The sequence below is a fragment of the Malania oleifera genome, chromosome 11 (genome assembly GCF_029873635.1).
Source record: "Malania oleifera isolate guangnan ecotype guangnan chromosome 11, ASM2987363v1, whole genome shotgun sequence".
Lineage (NCBI taxonomy): Eukaryota > Viridiplantae > Streptophyta > Magnoliopsida > Santalales > Ximeniaceae > Malania > Malania oleifera.
The window spans coordinates 33,959,666-33,986,792 of record NC_080427.1 but is presented as its reverse complement, the minus strand read 5'-3'; the positions used below and the strand labels follow the sequence as shown (position 1 = coordinate 33,986,792).

Here is a 27,127-nt window from a genome sequence, read left to right as displayed (position 1 = left end):
TTTGGCTAAGAAAAAGATTTCTTCATTGCACATTAAATCATAACTTCATAAAAATTTTCTTATGCTTAAACCTTGCCAACTAAAGGTATTAAATAATACAAGTACATATTTCATATTTTTCTTTTTTATAAATTTTCCTTTCCCTTGATGGTACACAGAAAAAGCAGCTGACCCCTAAGAATTCAAATCTACTTGGCTGTGCAAGAGACCGTCCTCCATCCTTATCCATGACCTGAGAGAGAAGGGCCCTTCAGTTATCTCTATAATTCTAGCTCCTCTGGGCCAGTTTCCATAGCCTCCATACCCAGTATGCCTGGCAAAGCATAGCCACAGCTTCTTGTGAGGGCAGCACCAATCCAATCCATGGTTGTGACCTACAAACACTGCCTGCCACAAAGTAATATATATATATATATATATATAAAATATAACTCAGCAGGACCCAACTTGTATAAAAGAAAGCAAGCTTAAGATGCAAGAAATGCCCACTAACAGCGCTGCTTAAAAGATTTCCATTGCCAAGAACAATTAAGTCATTGTCATAATTAATTAATTAAAGTCATTTTGAACCACATTTTTTTAACAGCTTAAAACATTTTCATTGCAAGTTTAAAGACACCAGACCTAGGACAGTTCTATAGCTGCAACTGGTGGTTGGTTGTAAGCTTCATCTTCCCCCTCCAAGTACCATCTGAGAACCCTAGCCAGATGTTTCAATAAACGCTGGCTTGCACATTTAGATGGCCTCTTAACCCAGCCAAACTGAATTTTTGTATGCCTTCATCTAAGTTTTAAAATACACAAAAAGATATAAAAAATGTACTTGAATATGTATATTCTTGTTGTTACCTTCACAGAAGGCCGCTCTAGAAGAAGCTTCATGATACCCATTTCAGCTTCTTGAGCAGCAACTCTCTCCTTGTTAATCGAACCCACACAAGGCTTATGTATTCCAAACTTTGGAGCCACCTTCTTATAAACTTTACTTGGTATATGCCAGAAAATTATCTCAGGGACCCTGTTGGACAACATTTTCTGTTTACTTGATGAGAAAAGATGCGAAATAAAAGAGAAAGGTATTTGGAAATTTCATCATTTTTCTCAATGCGCCCATCCGCCCACCAAGAAAGGGTCATGTATAGCCACTCAATATCAGTATAGCTATATTTTAAATTTTCTCAAGAAAACAACAGAAAATGCAAGAAATCATACTTCATGTTCTTTCTTTTCTTGGTACTGAATATACAAAAGAAAAATAGCCCCCAAAAGAATAGAAAATCATTATGACCTTCACACTGTGTTCCACGCAATTTTGTAATGAAGTGGAGCAATATGAGTTTAAGAGAAGGGTTGGTCTTCCACTTTTAGTACCTCAAATCAGGGTTGATCTCTTGGGATGTGTATTGAAACCACTTTGCTTGAGCATTTGATATAACTTCAGGATAAGACCCTCCACCAGAATCCAGAAAGTACATGAATGTCACAGGGGACTGTGAAGGGTCTAATGAAACTTGAAGAACATAGTTGGATATACTTGGCCAAAGATCATTAGGTCCATTTCTGGAGTATGATAATACATTTTGATCAATCTCATTTTTCATCAGCTCCACGCGCTGTGTACCTCTGAACCTGCACTCTTCTTCCCCTGACAACCAAATGGTATAAAAATAGTTTTATATATTTACATATATAAGGAGTCCATATAAAAAACACAATTTCTTCATCCTAATGAGGAAAAAAACAACATTTAGAACTGTGTGGGCTAATAAGCATTGATCGAACCCACATTATCAGGAACAAAATTGATCAAAACAGATCAAGTGGTAGTTAAATTAGAAACAATCAAAACAAGAAAAAAAATGCAGTGCTACTCCCTGGTCCATAAATTTGAGAGTATCAGAGCCTATCACTGTTTGTAGGCTAAGCCTTAAGAATATCAGAGCCTATCACTGTTTGTAGGCTAAGCCTATTAGCCCAAAAAGTTGAAGCCAAATTGCTTGGTAGCAGGTTTGCTAAAATTTATAAAACACACAAATCTTCCCTCCACAACTTATGTGGAATTCAGAATCAGGGTATGACAATTGAGAGATAGCATACAAAAACAAAACCCATAAGATAGTAATCATATTTGTGCAGAGTACTGCCAACCTGATGCAGAGAAGCCATGACATTCTATCATCATTTTTAAAAAAATAATTGATGAGCAATAAGTTCAATTTTTTCCTAATTTCAGAATTTATATTCACCTGAATATGACGAATTTGGCACAGGGCAACGAAGTTGAGGAATTCCAGTAGCTGAAAACCACTCCATTGGCCACTCAAAAGGTGCATCATCATGGTTTCCAAACACACTAGCCCATGGTATGCCCCTAGCTCTTGCAGGAGAGATTGCCTGATCCCAGTACAAGCTTGCATTTTGAATGGGAATATTGTTAGCCGTGATCACATCTCCAAGATAAATAACAAAATCTGCTCAAAATATACAACAACAGATTATTAGCAAACAACTTTCATTTTCACTCCACAAAAAACTCGATTCCCATTATAATTATTCACATGATTTTTCCTGTGTTAGACATCCATTTGAGCAGGGATGGCAACTGGCAAGTTGTCTGGTTAGGCCAGGCTATAAGAGTTGAAAGTGCCAAGCCATTTACCAGCCAGAATGTTAACAATGCCTGGCCAATCAAAAGTAATCCAGGGTTTAGTTGATAGACAAATAAAGGTACACTCAGCCACAATTTCACTCTAGAAGGCCATGAAACATTTGCAGATAAGGATTTTTGTGTTTCCTTTTTATGGAAGACACTAAAGTGAAAAAATTGAAGTAATGCAAAATGTATACAACAAAAAAACCAAGCCTTAGTCCCACTAAGTGGGGTCGGCTATATGAATCACTTTTCGCCAACTTATGCAATCATGGACCATTTCTTTTGATAGATTCAAGGATATTAAATCCTTACTCACTATCTCCTCCCAAGTTATTTTAGGTCTACCCCTACCCCTTCTACTGCCCCCCACAGTAACTAAGTCACTCTTCCTCACAGGTGTACTATAAGGCCTACGTTGCAAGTGTCCATACCATCTAAGTCGTCCCTCCCTTATTTTATCTTCTATAGGAGTTACACCTAACTTACCACCAATATGTTCATTCCTTAATTTATCTTTCAATGTTATACCACTCATCCATCTAAGCATCCTCATCTCGGCAACTTTTACTTTTTGGATATTATGTTTCTTCGTCGCCCAACATTCTGATCCATATAGCATAGGTGTTCATTCCTTAATTTATATTTCAATGTTATACCACTCATCCATCTAAGCATCCTCATCTCAGCAACTTTTACTCTTGGATATTATGTTTCTTCGTCGCCCAACATTCTGATCCATATAGCATAGGTGGTCTTATAGCTGTCCTATAAAACGTCCCTTTCAATTTTAAGGGTATTCTACAATCACATAGCACACTTGAAGCACTTCTCCATTTTACCCAACCTTCTTTAACTCTATGCATTACATCATCTTCAATTTCTCCTTCAGCTTGCATAATAGATCCAAGGTATCAAAATCTACAAGTGCTATTTATTTCTTCATCATCAAGTTTAACTTTGTCTCCAATATTCCTCCTATCATTACTAAAATTACATTTCATATATTCTGTTTTATTTTTGCTTATCCTAAAGTCTCTAGATTCCAAAGTTTCTCTCCATAATTCTAACTCAACCTCTATTCCATCCCTAGTTTCGTCAATTAATACAATATCATCTGCAAACAACATACACCATGGAACCTCCTTTTGAATACTCTTAGTCAATTGGTCCATCACTAAAGCAAAAAGATAAGGACTCAAAGCAGATCCTTGATGTACACCTATGGTAATTGGAAATTCTCTAGTTTCTCCATCTATAGTCCTTACACTAGTCATTATTCCATCGTACATATCCTTAATGACATCGGTATACCTACAACATATACCCTTTTTTTCTAAAACCCACCATAGAACTTCCCTAGGTATCCCATCATATGCTTTCTTAAGGTCAATAAATATCATATGCAAGTCCCTCTTCTTTTCCCTAAACTTTTCCATTAATCTTCTTAAAAGATATATAGCTTCTGTGATAGATCTCTCAGGCATAAAACCAAATTGATTTTCTAAGATCTTCGTTTCTAACCTTAATCTTTGTTCAACAACTCTTTCCCATAGTTTCATCGTATGACTCATAAGTTTAATTCCACGATAGTTATTACAATTTTAAATATCTCCTTTATTTTTATATATAGGTATTAAAGTGTTTTTCCTCCATTCATCTGGCATTTTCTTGTATTAAATAAATTAGTTAAACATATAATTCCATTATCACCCAAGCATTTCCAAACTTCAATTGGGATGTTATCTGGTCCCATAGCTTTCCCATTTTTCATCTTTTTTAGTGCAAACTTAATTTCCTTAACTCTAATTTTGCGAATAAATCTTATATTTTTAGTCTTTTCCTCATTTGACAACTCTAAGTTTAAGCCTTCTATTTGGTTTTCGTTAAACAACTTACTAAAGTAACTTCGCCATCTTTCTTTAATATCTTCGTCCTTAACCAAGACAATATCATCCTCACTTTTTATGCATTTTACATTTCATAAGTCCTTGCTCTTCCTTTCTCTAGCTTTAGCAAGTTTAAATATATCTCTTTCCCCTTCTTTTGTACCTAATCTATCATACAAACTATTAAATGATCTATATTTAGTTTCACTAACGGTCATTTTTGTATCTTTTCTTGCCTCCTTATATTTTTCAAAGCTATCTCTATTTCTACATTTTTGCCACGTTTTATACCAAATTCTTTTTGTCTTTATGATTTTTTGTACATCTTTATCCCATCACCAACTTTCTTTGCTATTCAAGAATCTTCCCCTTGATTCACCTAAAATCTCTTTTGCTATCTTTTTAATAGAACTAACTAATCTATTCCAAAGAGTATTTGTATCTATCCCATCCTCTAAGGTCCAAATTGTCCAATTCCTATCTTTGATCATTTTATCTTTAAATTTTATTATATTTTCTCCTTTTAGGTTCCACCATCTAGTTCTCCTACACTGGTTTATTTTATCCTTTTTCTTCCATTTTTTAATACATATATCTAGCACTAAGACACTATGTCGTGTGGTTAGGCTTTCACCTGGAATAACTTTACAATCCTTGCATGATAAACGATCTACCCTCCTAGCTAAAAAAAAATCTAATTGACTTCTCTTTTGTCCACTTTTAAAGGTTATTAAGTGTTCTTTTCTCTTCTTAAAGCAAGTATTCATTATACTAAAACATATGACATAACAAAGTCTAAGATCATCTCCCCTGACTCATTTTTGTCTCCATATCCATATCCTCTATGTATCATCTCATAATTTTTATTATCTCTTCCAACGTGTCCATTCAAATCTCCTCCTATAAATATTTTCTCAGTCCCTGGTATGCCTTGCTAAATGAAAACCAAATTAAAAGCTTAAACTTAGAAGTGACAAATGCGGAAAATATTAAAAATGAGATTTATTCATAAAATTTGAGTCACTAAAATTAAAATGGCTTTAAAAGAATGAAAGCGTGAAATCTATAGGACAGGATGACATTCCAATTGAAGTTTGGAAATGTCCAAGGGATATGGAAGTATATGGTTAACTAATATTTTCAACAGTATTATAAAAACCAAAAAAAAAAGAGGCCGGAGGAATGGAGAAAAAGCATGTTAGTACTTATATAAAAAAAACAAAGGTGATATTCAAAATTCTTAACTATTGCAGAATTAAACTTATGAGTCATACGATGAAACTATCAGAAAGTGTAATGAAAAACAAAGAATAAGATTACGAACGAGGGTCTTAGAGAACCAATTTGGTTCTATGCTTGCAAGATCAACAATAGAAGTTATTTATCTTTTAAGAAGATTAATGGGAAAGTTTGGAGGAAAGGAGCGGGACTTGCATATGGTTTTTATTAACCTAGAGAAAGTCTGTGATAAAATACCTAGGGAAGGCTTACGATAAAGTACCTACTGAAGTTCTATGGTGGGTTTTAGAAAAGAAAGGAATATGCAATAGGTATACTAACATCATTAAGGATATGTATGATAGAGTAATAACTAGCATTAGCAGAACAGGAGGAGAGTCTAGAGAATTTTAATCACAATAAGTGTACATCAAGGTTCTATTATGAGTCCTTATCTTTTTGCTTTAGTAATTGATGAACTCGCTAGAAATATCCCAAACAAGATCCCATGGTGTATGTTGTCTACAAATGATATTGCTTTGGTTAATAAAAGTAGGAGTGGAGTAGAAACTAAGTTAGAACTATGGAGAATAGCTTGGGGTCTAGAGGTTTTAGGATAAGTGAAAATAAGATAAAATATATGAAATGTCAACTATGTAAGCAGGAATATTAGAGAGAAGAATAAACTTGATACTCAAGAAATTGATAATACTAGCAAATTTTGATAACTTGAAATTCCCTTTTCACTTTCACTAGGCAGGTAATTGGTGTGCATTTTTGATAATGAGAAAAGTACTATGAGCTAATAAATGAACAAACTAGCAAAGATTCAAACAGTTAAAACCATGACTATTAATTTGGGATGCATCAACTATGCACTACATTATATGTTAAAGGAATCAAAAAGCAAATCATCACAAATAAATTCAACAACCCAAGCAATTACGATATGCATGAAATGGGACATTTTAGAGATGATATAAACAAAAAAAGAAACAAAAATAAAATCATCACAAATGGATTCACAAACCCAAGAAATTACAATATGCACAAAATGGGGGTGGTTTAGATGTGATACAAACACTGTAATAGAATCTTATATATCAAAACACATTTATAAAACAAGAAAATTCTATCTTTCCTCTGTTTATCTAAAGGAAGAATGAAAAAGGAATCAACATATTTATAATGAACCAAGTTTGATCATAATAACTTTTAATATGTTAAATAATATTTTTGTCATATTTAGCTTGCAAGCATTTGAAGTTCTCATACATCATGTTATGCATCTTTATAAATAAAAAAAAAAATGAAGATATTCACCCTTTATTTTGTTTACTAGATATAAAATAATTTTTTTCAAAAAAATAAAAACACACAAATGTTCATGTATAATACACATGACCTCAATTCTTTCAATTCAACAGCCAATTTTTTATTGAAGAGTTTTTTTATAACCAGAAACACAGTTCAAGGGATTTACATATTACTTTTAAAAGTATCAGGCAGCATTTGAATCAACAGCAGAGTTTATGGCATATTTTCTCCTTTATCTAATGCGTAAGCACAACTTATTTTGTGTAAATGTGTCCATGCTATTTATCTGGGCATGTTTTTACTTTTCTCTCTCTAAAAAATTGTGTTTGAGCCTATAAATAACGATGTATCTATATGGTGACTCGCCTTGGCATTCCTCCAACAATTTTCTAGCTCTATCACGACTTGCATTCATGTGCAGACATAAGTACACGCATATAATTGGCACATGCGCACTCATACACACACATATGCATGTGCATGACATGCATGGAATTCCATGTGAAATAAATGTGCTAATGAATTAAAGATAATATTTTTAGTAAATCGATCACAAATTTACGTTCCTTTTATTTCATATCGCAACATCCCTTGATTTCGAACTAAAGGATTTTAGATTTGTAAAATGACCGAGTCAATTATAATCTTTTTCTACTTTAATTGTGACTGGTCCTTAATTATCGTATCTATTTCAATAAAGGTAAAAAAATGTAGCCTAAATAAAAGAAATATTATTTGTTAATGGTTATTGTAGTCATTTAGTATCACTAGTGTGTTAGTGTTATGTTACTAACTGAGAGTTCATAAGTGTATTATGGTAATTAGAATGTATTCGATATGTATTATAAATAAAGAGAGAGAATACCTACCATTGTGTTAGGTCTTTCATTTTACCAAAAATCTCAATATGATATTAGAGCAAGATCCAACCTAAACCCTACCACCAAATGAAATTCAAGTGTCGCTAGAAAATGTCCTCATGTTGCTACCCTTCTCAGAACCACCACAACACTTCAATATCTCCCAAAACCAACCACAACCGAAAACAGAACCCTCCGAACTATAGCCCTATAAAATCTTGTCATTGGAAACCATCCCACACACCCCCACGTGTCAGATGATTGTTGATAGTCCTAACCTCAAATGTTGGAGCGTGAGACAGTTTCCTACCACATTTTCCGATTTTTTCCTCTTAGCATGTTCTAATTCCTTCCAGAAACCATAATATCACATTGTCGGGCATGTGTTTTGTTCGAAGATCCAATCTTTTTCAACCATACACTGGGCAACCTGTTAGTCGTTGTTCGGTGTTAGTAAAGGCCATTTGTAAGTCTCTTGGAGTAGTGGTAGTGCTCCTAAGTTGATTTTGTGAGGTTGTGGCAGTGTTATATCAGTTTGTTGGTAACTTGTCTGTGGTTGTTTCGGTGGTTCACCTTGTTCATGGTTGTTCCCGTTAGTTTGATTGTTCCTCTTGTTTGACATTGTTCTAGTTAGTGAGTGTTTGGATGAAGTCTATGAATCCCAAAAACATGTTTCCTTCCTCGCTTCCACATATTATACAACTAAAAAGTTGGATGGAAAGAATAACATTTAGTGGTCCAAGGCTGCTAGCATTTATTTAACAGGACTAGGAAAATTTAACCACTTGTTCCAATCTGGACCTTCTAATGAGAACAACAAAAGTGTGCATTCAGGATGATGCTTTGGTTATTTCACTATTATAGAACTCGATGGAACCCCAAAATGCACAGATGTGCATGCATCCAAGAGATTTTTAGTAACATTACGCATATTATAATTTATCACTGGAGTACTTTCAGTTACAACAAGGAGATAAGAATAGGAGTCTTATAGAGTATTTTGGAGTGATGATGTGTATTCATGAGGAGCTTAACACTGTGCGACGTATAATTGCCAATATTCATGAGATGCAGAAGAAAAGAGAGTAGATGACAGTTCTTTAGGTTCTAGCGGGTTACAAACCTGAGTTTGAGGTGGTCTAGTCCCAGATACCTGCTAGTGTAGAGTTTCCATCATTTGCTGATGTTTATCCTCGTGTCCTTCGTGCTTTCTCCAACACAAATTCTCATGCTCTTGCATCTGGTTCTCAGAGGACAACCTTTGCAAAACATAGGGTGGATTTAGTTTTTACCAAGTAGGGGTGAGCATTCGACTGGTTCGAGCGATTTGGTCAATTAACCAAATTAACCGAATTTTTTCAGTTAATAATTTTCCAGAACCGAACTGACTGAATTAGTCTTGTTTACCAACTATTAACCGACCGAACCGAACAAATTAACCGAATTTAACTAAACCAATTAATGTATGTAAAATGTGCTTGAAATCAATTAATGTAATAACACTATTCCACAGGAGATTTGTAAGGAAGTTTGAAAACTTATACCCAATTGAAGCCTAAAACAGGCTGGAATTGTTTGAAAAACTGCAAAATCAGATCAAAGGGATGACGCTGAATCTGTAACATGTTAAATTCGAAATCCAGCTTCAGTATACTACAGACTGCGGAATAGCCAGAGTGCAGACTGCTACTGATCCAGGTCCAGTGGCGACTGCAGACTGCGGTGGCTACTAGTCCAGTCGGCAAGGACGAATCGATTAGATGAGGGCCGGAGGCTGTGCAGTCTCCGGAGTGCGGACTGCGACTGGTCCAGGTTCAGCGGCGACTGCAGACTGCGACGGCGACTAGTCCAGTTGGCAAGGGCAAATCGACTAGATGATGGCCGGAGGCTACGGAGTGACTCCAATGTCATTAATTGATGATTACACAATTTGAATAATTTTGAATTCATCTCAAACAAATACATCAACCAAATACAAATAAAAATCAGTCCAATAACTGTTCTATGTCAATCCATACCCATTAGGATTTAATTCAATTAAGAACGTATCATAAAAATAAAAAAATTATGAATTAGTTTTATATATATTATATATATTAGTTATATATATATATATATATATATGTATATATGTATATATATATATTATATATGTTTATATATGCAAACTGCAGAGTGACTGCGGACTGCAGACTGCGGAGTTGCCGGAGTGCGGACTGCAACCGGTCTAGGTCCAGCGACTGCAGACTAGGGCAGCGACTGGTCCATGTCCAGCAGCGCTTGAGGTCAAGGCTGGAGAGTCTTGGAACCCTAAAATCCCCTGCCCAATTAGAGTTATAAATTATAAATAAATAAATAAATATGTATATTATTATATAACTCGGTTAATTCGATTAACCGATTTTAAAATTACCCCAAACTGAACCGAAAACCAAATTTCCCCTAAAATTAAAACTAAACCGAACTAAACTATTTTTTAACCAAACTGAACCGACCAAACTGGATCGGTTAATTTGGGTAATTTGGTTTTCACCAAATTTTGCTCACCCCTACAACCAAACAACTACTTAAGTTATCAAGGTGGTTCGAGCGGTCGTGGTGGAAAAGATGGACGACATAGAGAAACTACTTGCAAGTGCACTCATTATGGATGAGGTGGTCATACTTGAGCAATGTTGGCATCTCCACAATAAACCTTCACATGTTGCCAATGCAGCGACCACCGACCCCACACTTTTGGGGCCAAGTGGGGAGTGACATACTATATCTATGTTAAAGGAAGGTATTCCAAGTTCCAGCAGTATCAAGCATCACAAAAAGCTTCTTTTCCCCTTGCATCCCTTGCCCAAACAGGTAACCACACAGCTTGCTTGTCATCCAGTACTTCTCGTCCTAGTCCGTGGGTTATTGACTCCGCTGCCACTGATCATATCATAAGTATACCTACTTTCTTCTTTACTCTCTAGCATCCTGAAAAATTACTTCGTGTTATTCTTGCTGATGGATCTACCGTTGTAGTTAAGGGAATTAGGACTACAAATCCCACTTCCTCTATTTCTCTTCCTTTGGTTTTGTATATCCCCAAGTTTCCTTTCAATCTTATGTCAGTTAGTAAGATCACCAAATCCGTGAATTGTTTAGTAACATTCTTCCCTAATTCTGTGGTCATCTGGATTTGAAGACAAGGAAAACGATTGGAAAAGGGCGTGAAGCTAGTGAACTTTATCACTTTAAGCCACAATCTCCTTCTATTACCAGTACTACTGCTACCACACCTCTCCAAATTCATTGTTGCCTTAGTCATCCTTCGTTGGAAACATCTAGTTCTTGATTTGAGTTATGTGTCTAGTCTTGATTGTGAGTCTTGTCAAATGGGAAAGCATCATTGTGCCCTGAAAACATAATGAAATTTCTGTATTTCTAGAATAATTTCGTACAAACCAATACAGTATTTATAATACAATCGGAAAAAACTTAATATGGAAACAATCTCCTAAAAGAATCTCCCTCAATAATATACAATCCTCTACATATATACTTCCCTAAAATACTTCAAGATACTCGAGATTTCTACACTCCCCCTTAAGTTGGGTCATAGATATTGATCATATCCAACTTGCAGATGAAATCATCAAAACTCTGTCGGGCTAACCCTTTGGTAAAGATGTCTGCAGTTTGTTCCTTAGTAGGTACATAAGTCATACAGATGGTTCCTTCTTCAACCTTTCCTTTGATAAAATATCGGTCTACTTCTACATGCTTAGTCCTGTCATGTTGAACTGGATTGAGAGAGATACTGATGGCTGCTTTGTTGTGACAATAGAGTTTGATAGGGAATTTCACCGAGATCTGTAATTCTTCCAAGAGTTTCCGTAACCACAGTCCTTCACATATCCCTTGTGCAACTTCCTTGAATTCAGCTTCGGCACTACTTCAAGCCACTACATTCTATTTTTTGCTCCTCCAAGTTACCAAATTTCCCCATACAAAGGTACCATATCCGGTGGTAGACCTTCTATCTTCCGTTGATCCTGCCCAATCCGCATCTAATTTCTACTTCCTTGCTTTCACATTTCTTGAAGAAGAATCCTTTGCCCAGAGAGCCCTTAAGGTACCTAAGGATCGTGTACACAGCATCTAGGTGAGTCTTTTTCGGTGAATGCATGTGTTGGCTTACCACACTTACCGCAAATGCAATTTCGGGTTTGTTATGTGATAGATTAGTTTACCAACCAATTTCTGATACCTCTCCTTTTCAACTGGTATTCCGTAGTCTTCAACCCTCTTTACTGCTTCCATCTGGGTTTCACTAGGTTTGCATCCAAGCATGCCAGTTTCAGATAGGAGATCAAGGATATACTTTCGCTAAGAGACGCTGATACCCTTTTTTTATCTAGCAACTTCCATTCCCAAAAAATACCGCATTTGTCCCAAGTCTTTAACTTCAAACTCAGCAGCTAGGACTTTCTTCAATCTTTCCATCTCCTTTGTATCATCTCCAGTTAGGATTATATCATCAACATACACTATCAGAATTGTTTTCTTACCACTTTCAGACTATTGGAAGAACATAATTTGATCTAATTGCCCTTGTCGATATCCTTGGTTCTTTATCACCTTCGCAAATCTGTCGAACCATGCTCTGGGAGATTGCTCAAGTCCATACAGGAGCTTCTTGAGTTTACATACTCTGTTTTCTCACCTTTCTTACTGAAACGTGGTGGTATCGTCATATAGACTTCTTCTAAGTTCTAACTCGCCATTTAGAAATGCATTCTTAATGTCGAGTTGTTGTAATGGCCAATCTAAGTTAGCTTCCAAGGATAGGAGGACCCGAACTGTATTCAATTTTTCCACTGGTGCAAATGTCTCTGTGTAGTCAATGCCATAGGTCTATGTAAACCCTTTTGCAACAAGTCAGGCTTTATACCGTTCAACTGTCCCATCAGCTCTATATTTCACTGTGAAGACCCATTTGCAGCCTACTAGCTTCTTTCCTCTCGGCAAACTCATAACATCCCAACTTCCATTTTTTTCCAAGACCCACATTTCCTCCATGACCGCTTCCCTCCATTCAAGAGTCTCTAGGGCTTCCTAGATATTCTTTGGAATTTTTATCCTGTCAAGGTTAGAGGTAAAAGCACGATACCTTGTAGACAGAGTTTTATAAGACATGTATTTTGACCAAGGATATAGAGTACATAACCTAGTTTGTTTTCTGACTGCAATGGGTAAATTGATGTCATCAGGTGCAGATTTATCAGAAGGAAGCTCATGGCCATCTAATACCTGATCGGGATTGGGCGTGGACTCATGGTTGCTCGAAGCTATCACCGATTCCAACTCTCTTGATGCCTCAAGTATGAGATTCTCCCTATTCTTTGTTTTTGGCTTTCTTCTTGAGTAAACAAGTATTTCTTTATTATTTTTTTTTTGCTACGTCTCCCCTTGAGTTTAAGTAATCTTTTGCACATGACAGGTTAGGAAATGATGCAATGGCAGACTCAATAGATGGCACAGATTCATCAACAAAAAAATCAAAGAACCAATCTTCACTCCACTTCTCCCCCTAAAGAGAGGGTTTTTGGAAATGAGGAGTGGTTTCAAATAACGTGACATCAAGGCTAACAAACAATTTTTTTGTGACAGGATCATAACATTTGTTGCCTTTCTGAGTAGGAGAGTAACCAATAAAAATGCACTTAATGGCATGAGGTTCCAATCTATCCCGATTGTGAGCATGAACATGAATAAATGCAGTACATCCAAAGATTTTCAGAGAGAGATTGGAGTGGAGCCGAGAGTTAGGAAAACATTCCTAGAATTTTTGGAGAGGAGTGGCAAAAGAAAGAACCCGACTTGGCATTCAATTAATGAGATGTGTAGCTGTTAAAATGGCATCGCCCCAAAAATATTTTTCATTTGTAGTGAACATCAATGCCCGAGCTACCTCAAGAATATGCCTACTTTTACATTCAGCAACCCCATTTTGTTAAGGGATATCCACACAGGATCTTTGATGAACAATTCCATTTTCTTGAAGATAATGTCCTAAGATATCATTGAAATATTCTGTACCATTATCAGTACGTAAAATTTAAATGTGAGTTTGGAATTGTGTTTGAATTATGGAGTGGAAACTGACGAAAATAGAGCGAACTTCAGTTTTATCTTTCAACAAGTAAACCCAACAAATACGAGTATGATCATCAATTAAAGTAACAAACCATTTCGTATAAGAGCGATTAAAAAAGCGCGAGGGCCCCCATAAATCACTGTGAATCATAGTAAACGGGCTAGATGGTTTGTATGTGGACTTTGGAAAGGAATTATGTTGGTGTTTTGCAAATTCACAAATCTCACACTGAAAATCAGAAGACGTTTTATTTGAACAAATGGAAGGAAATAAACATCTTAAATATTGAAAATTTGGATAACCCATCCTAGAATGCCATAACAAAATTTCACTATCCCTAGAAACAGATGCAAAATCACAAATAGCATTTTGACATTATTTACTAATATTCGCCTTCTCAAAGTAGTAGAGTCTCTCGCACTCCTTAGCACTGCCAATCATCTTTCCCGATGATAGGTCCTAGAAAATACAGTGAGAGAAAATGAATTTAACAGAACAATTGGAATCTTTTGTCAACTGGCTAATGGATAACAAATTGCAAGACAGTCTAGGGATGTGTAGGACAGATTCTAGAGTTACAGAATCAGAGATTCGAATATTCCCTTTGCCTACAACACATGATAATGATCCATCTGCAATTTTAACTTTCAAATTTCCCGCACAGGGTGAATAGGATGAGAATAGATGATAGGGATTGGTAATATGATCAGAAGCACCAGAATCAATTATTTTATGGTGATTTGGAATAAGAGATGGTATTTAAGGCTGTCAAAAAATTACCTCGATGAGCTAACGAACCAGAAGGAATACGTGTGGAAGAAGCCAATACCTCGATTAGCCCGTCGTGCGGAAAAATTACCTCGGGCCCTAGAAGTGCTTTTCCCCCAAATGGTGATCCAGCAATTCAGACCTGGAGGGCGTCGTCGTCGTGAAAGAGGTTAGGTTTAGTGTTTGACACCGGATTCGGCCTCCCGATAGAGTGAAGAAGGCGATTAGCATCCCTAATTGTTGAGTATCCCAAATGACCACTGCGATTGTAGCAACAATGGTGGTCTTCTAGGGGTTGCGATTGTGAGAGGACAGCGACTCTGCGATTGTGACTTGAGGGTGACAATTGCATCTGCCACCAGATGATGGCTGCAACTCGAGGCGAACCTGGCTTATCAACGTTTGAATGGTCGAGTTTTGTCGTGGATGTTCCAGGGTTTTTTGGCTCATGGTGCTTCAACTGCTGAATCAGAAGCTTTTCGTTCGACAGCACTGGCACCTTCATTGGAGCCAACTGATGGAACTTTCGAGAAGGCATCGATTGCAACAATTTAGGGCTCACTCTCTCGTGCTTGCTTGGAGAGGGTTTTGGCGTGGAAAGAATCATCCTTAATGATGATGACGATGACGACAGCGACGACGATAAGGAAATTGAAGCTTTGCGACACAAGATCGGACAGCCTCTGAGAATCCCATCCTGGTCATCATCGGGCAATGCGGCCAGAATGCTAGATTTCTCCGCCTGTGGCATCCCACGACGACGTTGGCAGTGTGCCCGATCTGTGCCGGCGTTGCCAGTTCAGAAGATGTCGTCTACGTCGAGCTTGTCGCCGCCACCGCCACCAACTGCGGTTTTTGGTTGAGATAGAGAGCAGACGTCAAGCAATCGATCAAATGACGAAGCTGTGCTGTTGACGGCGTCGTCTACCATTGCTAACTAAGGTTTAGAAACCCTAACTCTGATACCATGAAAATATAATGAAATTTCTGTATTTCTTGAATAATTTCGTACAAACCAATATACAGTATTTATAATACAATCGGAAAAAACTAAATATGGAAACAATCTCCTAAAAGAATCTCTCTTAATAATATACAATCCTCTACATATATACTTCCCTAAAATACTTCAAGATACTCGGGATTTCTATATGCCCCTTTTGCTTCCCAAGTCAATAAACGAGTAGCAAGCCCTTTCATGTTAGTCCATGATGATGTTTGGGGTCCTAGTCAAGTTATGCCCAAGTTGGGTCTTTTATATTATATAACCGTTGTGGATGATTATTCAAGGATGACTTGGCTATATTTAATAAAAGATCGTTACGAGTTATTTCATATACTTTGTGCCCACTTTTCTGAAATAAAGACTCAATTTGGTTTTTCGGTTCGAATACTTCAAAGTGATAATGCTAAAGAGTATTTTGGTACTCAGTTCACCACTTATATGACTCAGTTTGATATTGTTCATCAATCATCCTATGCCCACACTCCTCAACAAAATGGGGTTGCAAAGAAGAAAAGTAGGCATATCTTGAAATCTCTCGCACTTACTTTATCAAATGCATACACCTAAAGTGTTTTGGAGTGATGTTATGCTCATTGCTTTCTATCTTATCAACAAAATGTTGGCCTCTGCTCTTAGTGGTAAAATTCCATACTTCGTTCTCTTTCCTAATTCACCTTTATTCTCTCTACCTCCTCGTATATGCAAGTGAATGTCCTTTATTCATCAGATAACTCCCACGGTGAATAAGTTGGATCCTCATGCTATAAAATGTGTCCTTCTAGGCTACCTATGCACTCAAAAGGGATATTATTGTTATAGTCCTACTTTGCATTGCTTCTTTTTTGTTTCTAGCGATGTTACATTCCTTGAGTCTACGCCATAATACTCTCAGTCCCTGAGTGCTTCTAATCTCAATGACTCTCTTCCTCTGCATAATATTCTAGATTCTAGTTTGTTCTCCTTACCCAATCATCCACATGTCTCCATGTAGTTTGACTCCTCATCGCCTCAACTGTCCTAATTTGCAGGGGTATTCACGATGGCAGCTCCAAGGAAGAGAGTCCCTCTAGCTTCCACTACCACGCTTTTGGTTTTCTTGTTTGATGATCCTATTTCCCACAATGTTGATCCTCCCATTGCTGTCCAGAAAGTTAAATGCACATGCACACAACATCCCATCTCCAACTTTGTTTGCTATGGCTTCTTTTTTTTTTCTTTTTTTTTTTTTTGATAGAAGAAGAAGATAATTAACAAAAAGTGGAGAAAAAGGAGTAAAAATATGAGGACGGGGAATCCTCTCCAACCAGCTAAAAAAGCGCTATAAAAAAAAACTATAAACAACAAAGAAAGAACCAGCAGAACAGCAAAATACAATACAAACAAAAGGACATTACAAAAGCGCTGCCATCCAGTCTCTAACAAGATCAAATAGTGGAAGACCCCTAAGAAACCCAAGAGAGTGCACCCACAAAGAAACAAGGAAAGTCACTCTATCCCACAAAAGTCATGAGGAGGTTGATCAACTTCTAAAAATTATTGCATTTCCTTGTATCCACAAAGTCCAAAGGATAGAAAAACGGCTGCAACCCATAGAGCTCTACCATTCCTATTCTTTCCAAAGCCCCAAAAGTTAACATGAATCAAGTCCCTCACCATTCCTGGAGCCACCCACTCTTCCCCAGCCATAGAGAACAGGCCATTCCAAAGCTGCCATGCCACATTGCAATGCACATATGGGTTTTCTCCACTGTAGCAGATCATGAATATTAATCCTTTCCAAGATCACGGTGTAGACAAAAATCCAAATCTTCCCCGGCACCTTAACCCTCCAAATACTATGATACCAAGGAAAAGGATTTGGGGTATGGGTTTTCAGTAGGTAGAAGAGAAGATTTAGAAGTAAATATACTTGAAGAGTCCCCCTCCCACACTCTCTCACCCTCACTATTAGAAGGAATGTGTTGGTCCAACAAGGAAATAAGGTAGTGAGTTCATCAACCTCTATTTCGTTGAGATTCCTAAAGGAGTATAAATTCCAAGAAGAGCAACCCCTCTTAGAAGAAATAACGGAATTTATTAGAGCATTATGAAAAGGAGAGAGCTTAAAAAGATGAGGAACCTTCTGTTCCAACAAAACCTCCCCCACCCACACATCTTTCTAGAAGCAGATTTTATTGCCAGCACCCACCTTGAATCGAATGAGAAGAAAGAACTGACTGACTACTTGAGAGACAAATTTCCAAGGACATGCATAATGCCACTGCTCCTCATGTCCCACCATTCCATTTTATCTCATACTTACTCTTTAACACCTTATGCCAAAAGGACTCAATTTCCAAAGGGAATCTCCAAATCCATTTACCTATAAAAGAGGTGTTCTTGGATACCACATTCCCAATGCCCAAACCTCCCTCATACTTAGGTTTCCTAACCAAGTCCCAGCTAACAAGATGGTCGCACCTACCCTCCCCAAACCTTGACCAAAGGAAATCATGCATTAACCTCTCTAAGAATTTTGGCCACTCTGAACAAAAAGAGATAATAAATTGAGATGATCAAAAGAGAAGCACTAATTAGAGTAGCATGAATTCCAAGGGAAAGTAAGCCCCTCTTTCATCCCTCCAATCTCCTAGCCACCTTATTCAAGACTGATCCCAAAAGTTTTCAAAGTTAAGAGCTACCTCCAAGGGGGAGGCTGAGATAATTCAAGGGCCACAAAATGGAATCACAACCTGCACTCAATTTGAAATTTTGAAGAGTCCTCTCATCCATGCTAATACCAATTCAGTGACTCCTAAACAAGTTAATCTAAAGACCCGAGATATTCTCAAAAATTTTGAGCAACAAGATAGCTTTCTTGAACTTAACGACAATCCTCAAGGAAAAGCAAGATATCATCATCAGCAAGCTAAAGGTGTGAAACCTCCACTTCCTCTCTCCCCACAAACCGGCCCCTAATCACTCCCCTAGTATGAGCATGGAAAAACAACCAACTAACGGCATGTTTGGTTCAGCGGAATAGCTATCCATTGGAATAAGATGGAGTATAGTTTAAATTATAGGGATCAAGGGAATAGTTATTCCTTATATATTCCTAATTATTTCATTCAACATGTAATAAGAAAGGAATAGACATCCCCACGATGAAATTTGGGAATAGTTATTCCTTGTCGATTCCTTATCATGGACTCATAAATGTTTCACATTGTTATTTGCTTTATAGTAACAACATAATTTCTTGTATAACTAATTGTAACTAACCAACTGAATTAATGTATTCCTGTGAATAGGCATTCCGCAATGCAAAGGTAACCTAAGGGTATCAACAGCTAAGGTAAATAGGAAAGGAGATGAAGGATCCCCTTGTCTAAGACCGCTATAGGCTTTGAACCAATCTCTTGGAAGACCATTAACAATGACAAACATATGGGACAAAGTGAGACAACCCTTAATCCACTTTCTCCATAGATCCCCAAAACCTTTCTTACTCATCACCTTTTGTAAAAAGCCCCACTTGATCCTATCACAGACTTTCTCAAAGTCTGCTTTAAAAAGAATACCCTTTCTTCCCCTCCTCTTCATATCTACCACTTCATTGGCCACCAACACCACATCTAAGATATGTCTATCATGAATAAAAGCGAATTGGGCCAAGATGATAGTTCCCCCTAAGACAACTCTCAATCTATTAGTTTAGACAAGATTTTATAAAGGCTTGCGACAAGGCTAATCGGTCTAAAGTCCCCAACTCTTCTCGCTCTCTCATTCTTAGGGGTAAGGTGATCAAGTGGAATTAGCACTACTGTTAACCATATCATTATGATGAAACTCTTCAAAAAATTTAAGGATATCCGCTTCCAACACGCCCCAATTTTCTTGAAAGAAAAATATTGAAAAACCATCTAGACCTACAGCCTTATCTCTGCGCATGTCAAAAATTGTTTTTCTAATTTCCTCAACCTCAAACAATCTTTCCAACCACAAGCGGAATTCTCCAAAATGGGGCTCCATTCAAAGCCTTCCACCATTCGCCTATTTGGAATTTCCTCACAAAAGGGTCTTGTGGAAGTTGGTGGCCCAAACACCAATATGGCCTTTGACCCTCACCACAACACCACCTAACCTAAGTCCAAAATCAACTCCTTGATATATCTTTTTCTCCTTCTCTGATTACAACCTTGTGGACCAACTTCTCTCTTAAGAAGGATGTCTAACTCATTTCTAAGCTTGAGCATCCTACACCTACCCACTTCCTCAAGGAGACCACACTCATCCAACCTATCCAGGGCAGCAATCTCGAAGAGGATCCACATTCTTCAACTTGGTTTCCTAAAGTAACAAGATGTTATAACTGAAATTATAAATGAGATCCTTAACCACTTTTCTTTTACCCCTACTACCTAGAGCTCTACCATTCCAATAAAAGGAGCTTCATTTTGTATGCAAAAAGACCTTGGCTAGAATTCCACCCTTATCATACTTAATGAAAGATGCCAGCCTCCCCAACTCCCTCCTCAGTTTCTTAACCTTATTTCTATCCCCCAATCCCCCTTCCTAAGCCCGATTCTTTTCCCCCTTGAATTAACCAAAGCTAGGTACAACTTATTTCGGAGAACTTAGGCATCTAGGTTATCTGTCTCATCCTCTAAAAGGTCCAAAGAAAAAGCATAATCCTCCTCCAACGGATCCCTAATGCAAAGAGGACGAGTTATTCTAGGATACCAACAAAATGAGTGGATTACTCTCAACTACAACAAGTCTATCTTGCGTGTCCTCCAAAAGTTCATTACTCAAATCACAAGAGTTCAAATTGTGGATGGTAATTGGTTCGCTGAGGACTCCAAATTATCAATAAAGGTGTTATGGTTTGAGGGAATTCCCGGGCTTAGGAGCCTATTTGGACTCACCTCGTCCCAAAAGAAAAACTCACCAACTTTTCCAAAAGATGGGATCCCTAAGTAATGACTCTCCATTCCTTTGCACCAATCATTATCTCTTATCTCACTCTACTTGTGGAGATCATCAATAAAAAACCCTTGACTGTCTAAAGAAAAAGGGTTGTAAACTCCTTCTTCCTCTGAAGCTTCAACCACCCTCCTATTACTGTTTTGTTACTACTCTATCATTTGTTGTTCTTCTTAAATCTGTTTTAAAGCCTTACCTCACTTTGACTAGAAGGGTGCAATGATTGAAGATATGAATGCTTTACAAGATGATGATACTTGGTAATTTGTATCTTTTCCTCCAAACAAATTTGTGGTTGGTTGTCATTGGGTATATCCTATTATGAAAGTCAATCCTAATGGTTCTATGGCTCATCTGAATGCACATCTTGTTTCTTAGGAGTATACTCAAGTGTATGGTTTGGATCAATCCAACACCTTTTCCCCGATTTCCAAACTTATATTAGTACATCTCCTTGGCGACCACTTCTCACTGGCCTCTGCATCAATTAGATATGAAGAATACCTTCTTAAATGGTGATCTTGAGGAGGAGGTCTATATAGAGTAACCTTTTGGGTTGGTTGCTCAACGGAGTCAGGCTTAGTATGTTGGCTCAAGAAGGCTGTAACGACCCGGCCCTTTACACGGACTCAGGTGTCACTCACATACATCAAATACCTATACCTGTTCAAGATATGGAAACAACCCGCCCTAAACAGGGACATACGGGTGTAAAACATACATAATCATGATGTAAATGTCGCGGAAAAACATAAACATCCATTGGGATTACTACTAGCCTTATACCAGAGTTCACTAATACATCCATAATTTACATACATTCGGACTTAGAGTAATCGTCATATTACAACCCTCCAAAAAGGACTTTCATCAAGTTTAGTACAAAAATTTAGATGCTTACGTAAGCTAACCAAAATAACCTCCCTAGTCCTTTTATCTACTAGGACCGACGCACGGATGGACCTGAAAACAAAGGTTGTAAGATAGGGTGAGACACCTCTCAGTAAGGAAGAAGGAGTTACAACAGTGTGTGACTGCATACATGCATATTTTCATTCAACATCTGGAATATAAATCAAATATTTTCAATACAGTAATGCATCAGGTATATCATTATTCATATTACAAAATTCCCACATCTGTCTTTCGACCATTTAATGATTTATCAGATGACCAACAGCAAAATATCCCTATAACCAGTTTTACCCCGTGGCTCGGGTTGTGCACTGGTACTCGTCCAATGCCCTGTTCGTGCAGACACTGTCGAGTACCTACATACGATCCGACTGCCTCCATTGGCCCAATATCAGCCAATGGTTTCACCCTGCTAGCCGACCATCTTGGTACCCACATCGTTTAGTACGTGTGGTTGCACGTGTACATCTAGCTACGATATCGTGCCGTATCATATAACAGTAGTTTATTTCAACTCTGCAAAGAAAGTATTTTTCAACCCTCCCGGGACTCTCAAGCTGTGGTTCCGTGTATCATAAATTCAATTTATACAAATATGATTTTATCTCCCATAATCTATATCAATAGTATAGAAATAATTCCAGCGGGTTCAAACCGGCGTCTTTCCACTCAGTTTACCCCTCTTTGTTTACTGATGCGGCTCGGTGTATCACCAGCCTCTGTTTATCACATTGTCAGTATAACAAATTGAAATTTCATTCCCATATTCTATATCAGTAGTATAGAAAATACATTCATTTTCATTTCAACATATATCACACAAGTTTAATACAAAAACCCGCTAAATGATAGAAATTCAATATACATAGTTTAACTAAATAAATAAAGGAATCGAGCCTCTCCTACTATAGTATAAACACAAATAACGATGTTTGTAAAATTTGGAGATCATACGTCGAAATCCTCGTTTTTACCAAAAACCGTAAAATCGTCAAATCGGCATTTCTACGCGGTAGAATTTCACAAATAAGCATTTAAATCATACATAATAACATAAACTAGTTTTTTAGCGGTTTAGTTTTCCAAAATAGCTGTTGTAATCAAGTTCCCCTTACCTTATATTCAAAATGAAACTTCGTACGAAAACGGTCCAAAACGACAACTCAAGATCCCGAAAACCTAAAACCACAGAACATAACCTTACTATGTTTTCTACTGCTATCCAAATATCCAATCAAAATTAGGATCAGATTCCTACCTCGATTCTTGGGAAAACCCGAAACTCTCCGAAACGACGATCCGATCCACTAAAAGTGTAGAGTTTTCTCTTCTGATCCACGCAGTACCCTCCGTTTTTGGAAACGGATGACGAACGGCGAAGGATCTTAGAGAGAGAGAGAGAGAGAGAGAATGAAAGAGAATAAGAGAATTTATAGAATAAATCCTTGTGAGAGAGAGAGAATGAGAGAATGAGAGAATGAGAGAGGATAAGAGAATTTATAGAATAAATCTTTACTTAGCCCTTAAGTAATCTAAATAAATATCTCCTCCAAGATATTTATATATAAATATCTCAAAATATCTTCTCCAAAATATCTTTTTTCCTTTTTCTTTTTTTTTTGGGTCGGATTACTACAAAGGCATTATATGATTTGAAACAATATCTCATAGCATGATTTGGTCAATTTAGTGTCGTAGTACTTGAGTTTGGCCTTCAATGGTTTGCAAGGGATCACTCCATGTTTTATCGTCATACTACATCAGGTAGGATCCTTCTTATCGTGTATATGGGTGATATTGTAATTACCGGTGATGATGATCAAAGGTATTTAAAAAGCTTAAAGCATTTTCTATAGACTAAGTTTCAAGCTAAAGATTTGGGACCATTGAAACACTTCTTGGGTATAGAAGTATCCAGATCTCGTATGGGAACTGTTTCGTCACAAAGGAAGTACATTCTTGATCTTTTGAATGAAACGGGGCTGTTGGGATCCAAACCAGTTGATACATCCGTGGATCCAAATAGCAAGTTAGTGTCAGGTATGGGTGATTTGGTGCATAATCCAAGATGATACTAAAGACTTGTTGGAAAGTTGAATTTTCTCACAGTTACTCAGCCAGACATATTTTTTGAAAAAAATGTTGTGAGTCAATTTTTGGATTCTCCAGGGACAAGCCATCGCAGTGCAATAATACGCGTCTTAAGATATCTCATAGGTGCGCCTTGGAGAGGTCTCCTTTATCAAGTTCAAAGTCACACTTATATTTAGGGATACACTTATGCAAATTGAGTCAGATCACCAAGTTAGCAGCAACTTGGTTTCCTAGAAGAGTAAGAAATAAATTGTAGTGGTTAGGCCGAGTGCTAACTCAAAGTATAAAGGCATGACTCACACAACATATGAGCTTGTTTGGTTAAAAAACATGTTGGGAGAATTGGGTTTCCACATTCTCAATCTATGGGGTTGATATGTCATAATCAAGTTGCTTATCATATTTTCTCCAACCCGGTCTTCCATGAGCAAACTTTATTAGCAGTTTAGCACTTTGCTTGGGAGAAACTTGTGTAGAAGTTCATCACCACCACTTATGTGAAGTTTGATATGTCGCTTGCTGATTTATTTACCAAAGCTTTGTGGAGTGTTTGTGTTAAATTTATTTGTAAGCTAGGAGCAAATGACAATTATGACATCTATGCTCCAAGGGGGAGTGTTAATGGTTATTTTAGTCATTTAGTATCATTAGTGTGTTAGTGTTGTGTTATGTTAAAAAGAGAGAGTTAGTAAGGGTATTTTGGTCATTATAAAATATTTGATATGTATTATAAATAGAGGGAGAGTTCTATCGTTGTGTTAGGTCCATCATTTTACCAAAAATCTCAACATTATCAAAGTCTAAGTTTGAGACTACAATTACAATTGAGGAAAGTATTGATTCAACTACATGTTTCATGATGGTACCAACTAACTTGCAAACCTATCCCTTTAAAATTGATTTGCTGGTTATCGACTCAAGTACATTTCCTATAAACATAATATTGATTATGTGTTTACCAAGTATTCACATATTGGTTCACTCCACCACCTCATCAAATGAATGGGAATGCCCTCGCTTTAGAAGTTTTCCTAGTCATCACTAAAGCTCCCCAAGGAGTGCCTCCTCGCTGATTTGGTTTCACATTTTACCTAAAAGGAATAAATGACTCAGATATAAGCAAATAAGTACAATTAAAATTCATTGATTTGCCATTGATGATGTGTGGAGTTCAATATTGATTATTTGCTTTGTAAATATTTAACTATTGCCTCTCAATTGAATAATAAGTAAAGATCACCTCACCTCCAGAGTATCCTTAGCGACCGCCACTTGAGCAGTGAGCACTAGCTTTCTCTTTGAATTCGTTAAAACACTTAAAATGATAAGAAATAATAGAGACGTGCATAAAATTGTAAACAATTAACATGGTAGAGATAAAAACAAACAGAAAAAATCAAAAACAACAACGAGGTCTTCTTTGGCTCACATCACCAACCCTGTTAAGGTTTCGGCAGTAAAACCATTTGTGGTTTGACTCGAAAGTAAGGTGGTATCTTGTTGTTTCATTATGATCATTTACCTCCCTTGCACTTCCAAAACTATGCAAAATATTAATTACGATTTTTTTTTTGTTAGCAAGAGGTGCTGAAAAAAGCAAAATATCCACAAAAAACAATAAATCAAATTTAAAAATTCCATCAATGGTGCTTCATTGTTGCCTCACTATTCGCAAATTCACCCGTCATTAGTAGTGTCATAACCAGATATTTGACATGCTTGCAGCTCAAGAGGGAGTAAGCCTCAAACTTTGTATGAATACTAATCAAATTAATTACTATCCTAATTAGATTAATTGGTTGTGTGGATATTTTGCTGTTTCTAGCTCATTTTGACAATAAAAAAATTAATGAGATTGTGATTTTATATAATTTTGAAATACACAAGGATATTTAGTGTTAGTAAAGTAATAAAATCATAAAGTATCTCTTTGCTTTTGAGTCTAATAGGGAAACATATTTTTCCCAGTAAATATTATATATTAATTATCAAATATTAAAATTTAAATGTATTTCATACATGCACATACACCATTAATTAAAGGAAGGCATGACTATTTTCAATCTATTTTTTTCCCATTATGTTCCAAAGAAATCTCCTATTTTTACAAATTTTTATTGAAAATAAATTTTCATTTTATGGATAATTCAGTAAACATAAATCCTACCCACGACTACATAACCACACATGATTATAAATAAACATTCATGACTCTCCTTTAATTTTTGTGCACCCATTAAACATGCTATTGATGCGTACCTAAAACCAAGAGGCACGAACAACAGCATGTGCGCACACAAGCATCAATAGCTTTACAAGGAATGATTCCTCCATGTCGGATTTGGAATCAACCAAGTTATTTTAATGTTTAGACATATTGAAGTGATGCGGAACCCACATTTTGGATGCACATCTCTTGGGCCCAAATGCTAAAGTGGCATTTTGTAATTGATTAGTTCAAATCCTACACAAATAAATGGTCCTTGCAAGTCTTTCTCTTATAATATGTGAAATCCAAGGGCTCGGGATGAAAAAGGGGCAAACGTATTTATAAAGAAAGGACCTTCCATCTTTCCCTCTTCTTATCGAAAGTAAGAATGAAAAAGAAATCAACAATTGCAATCAACCAAGCTTGATATAATAATTAATGGATAGCAAACCACCAAGACCTTCCTCTGTTAGTAGTTACTGAAACAGCAAACAGACCTCTGGCACTGAGAGATCTTGTCAGTTCAGTGAAAGTAAATAAGGTGTAGAGGCAAGTAATACTGAGAAAACTATGATCATAGCCTAGGGTTTTTGAAATTCTTGAAGGAAAAAAAATAAATAAAGAACAGCTTAAATTTAGAAGTACGAAAATCAATCGAAGAAGGTTAATGGGATAGCTTAACTGAGGAACGTACCTGGGGTTTCTTGGTCGAGTATGGTGGACATGACTCTGATAGAGTTTCGGTCTTGCAGAGGACCCCAATCCGTCCACGCGTCCTCCCCGAAATGCAGGTCTGCGAAGAGCGCGATCTTGAACGACGAACCTGCCGGCACCCGGAGGTTGTTTGCCGGCGCCGCTCTTCGAGCGACGGTGACCTGATCCAGCACATTACCACACCCGACGGACAAAATGAATTGGGCATGGAATAGAAGGGAGAGAGAGATGAAGTGAAAGATCGTCCAATGGCTTGGAGGCGTCGGCGTTCCCATCTTTCATCGTCGGGGAGCACAGCAGAGCATGGCAGTGAGAGCAGAGTAGTAGCCTGGTAGTGCAGGTGGCTATGGTTTGTTGGCGCATGTGGACAGGATACGGAGTGAAGT

General features: G+C 37.1%; 1 protein-coding gene and 1 long non-coding RNA gene across 3 annotated transcripts; both read right to left on the bottom strand.

Annotated features, from left to right (window-relative positions):
* Window positions 1-27,127, bottom strand: LOC131167802 (probable inactive purple acid phosphatase 16). Of its 2 annotated transcripts, none has more exons than XM_058126710.1 (5): window positions 26,722-27,127; window positions 2,247-2,471; window positions 1,372-1,645; window positions 850-1,018; window positions 1-387 (listed from the first exon to the last, which is right to left on the bottom strand). In XM_058126710.1, the coding sequence occupies exons 1-5, from the start codon at window positions 27,014-27,016 to the stop codon at window positions 175-177; spliced, it is 1,176 nt and encodes a 391-aa protein (XP_057982693.1). In that variant the 5' UTR covers window positions 27,017-27,127; the 3' UTR covers window positions 1-174. The 2 variants fall into 2 exon arrangements, with proteins under 2 accessions (XP_057982693.1, XP_057982694.1); XM_058126711.1 differs by having other exon boundaries at window positions 1-383; window positions 26,722-27,104.
* Window positions 7,039-25,634, bottom strand: LOC131167803 (uncharacterized). Its single transcript, XR_009140156.1, has 3 exons — window positions 24,778-25,634; window positions 9,479-9,822; window positions 7,039-9,193 (listed from the first exon to the last, which is right to left on the bottom strand). It is a non-coding gene; the product is annotated as an uncharacterized LOC131167803 (long non-coding RNA).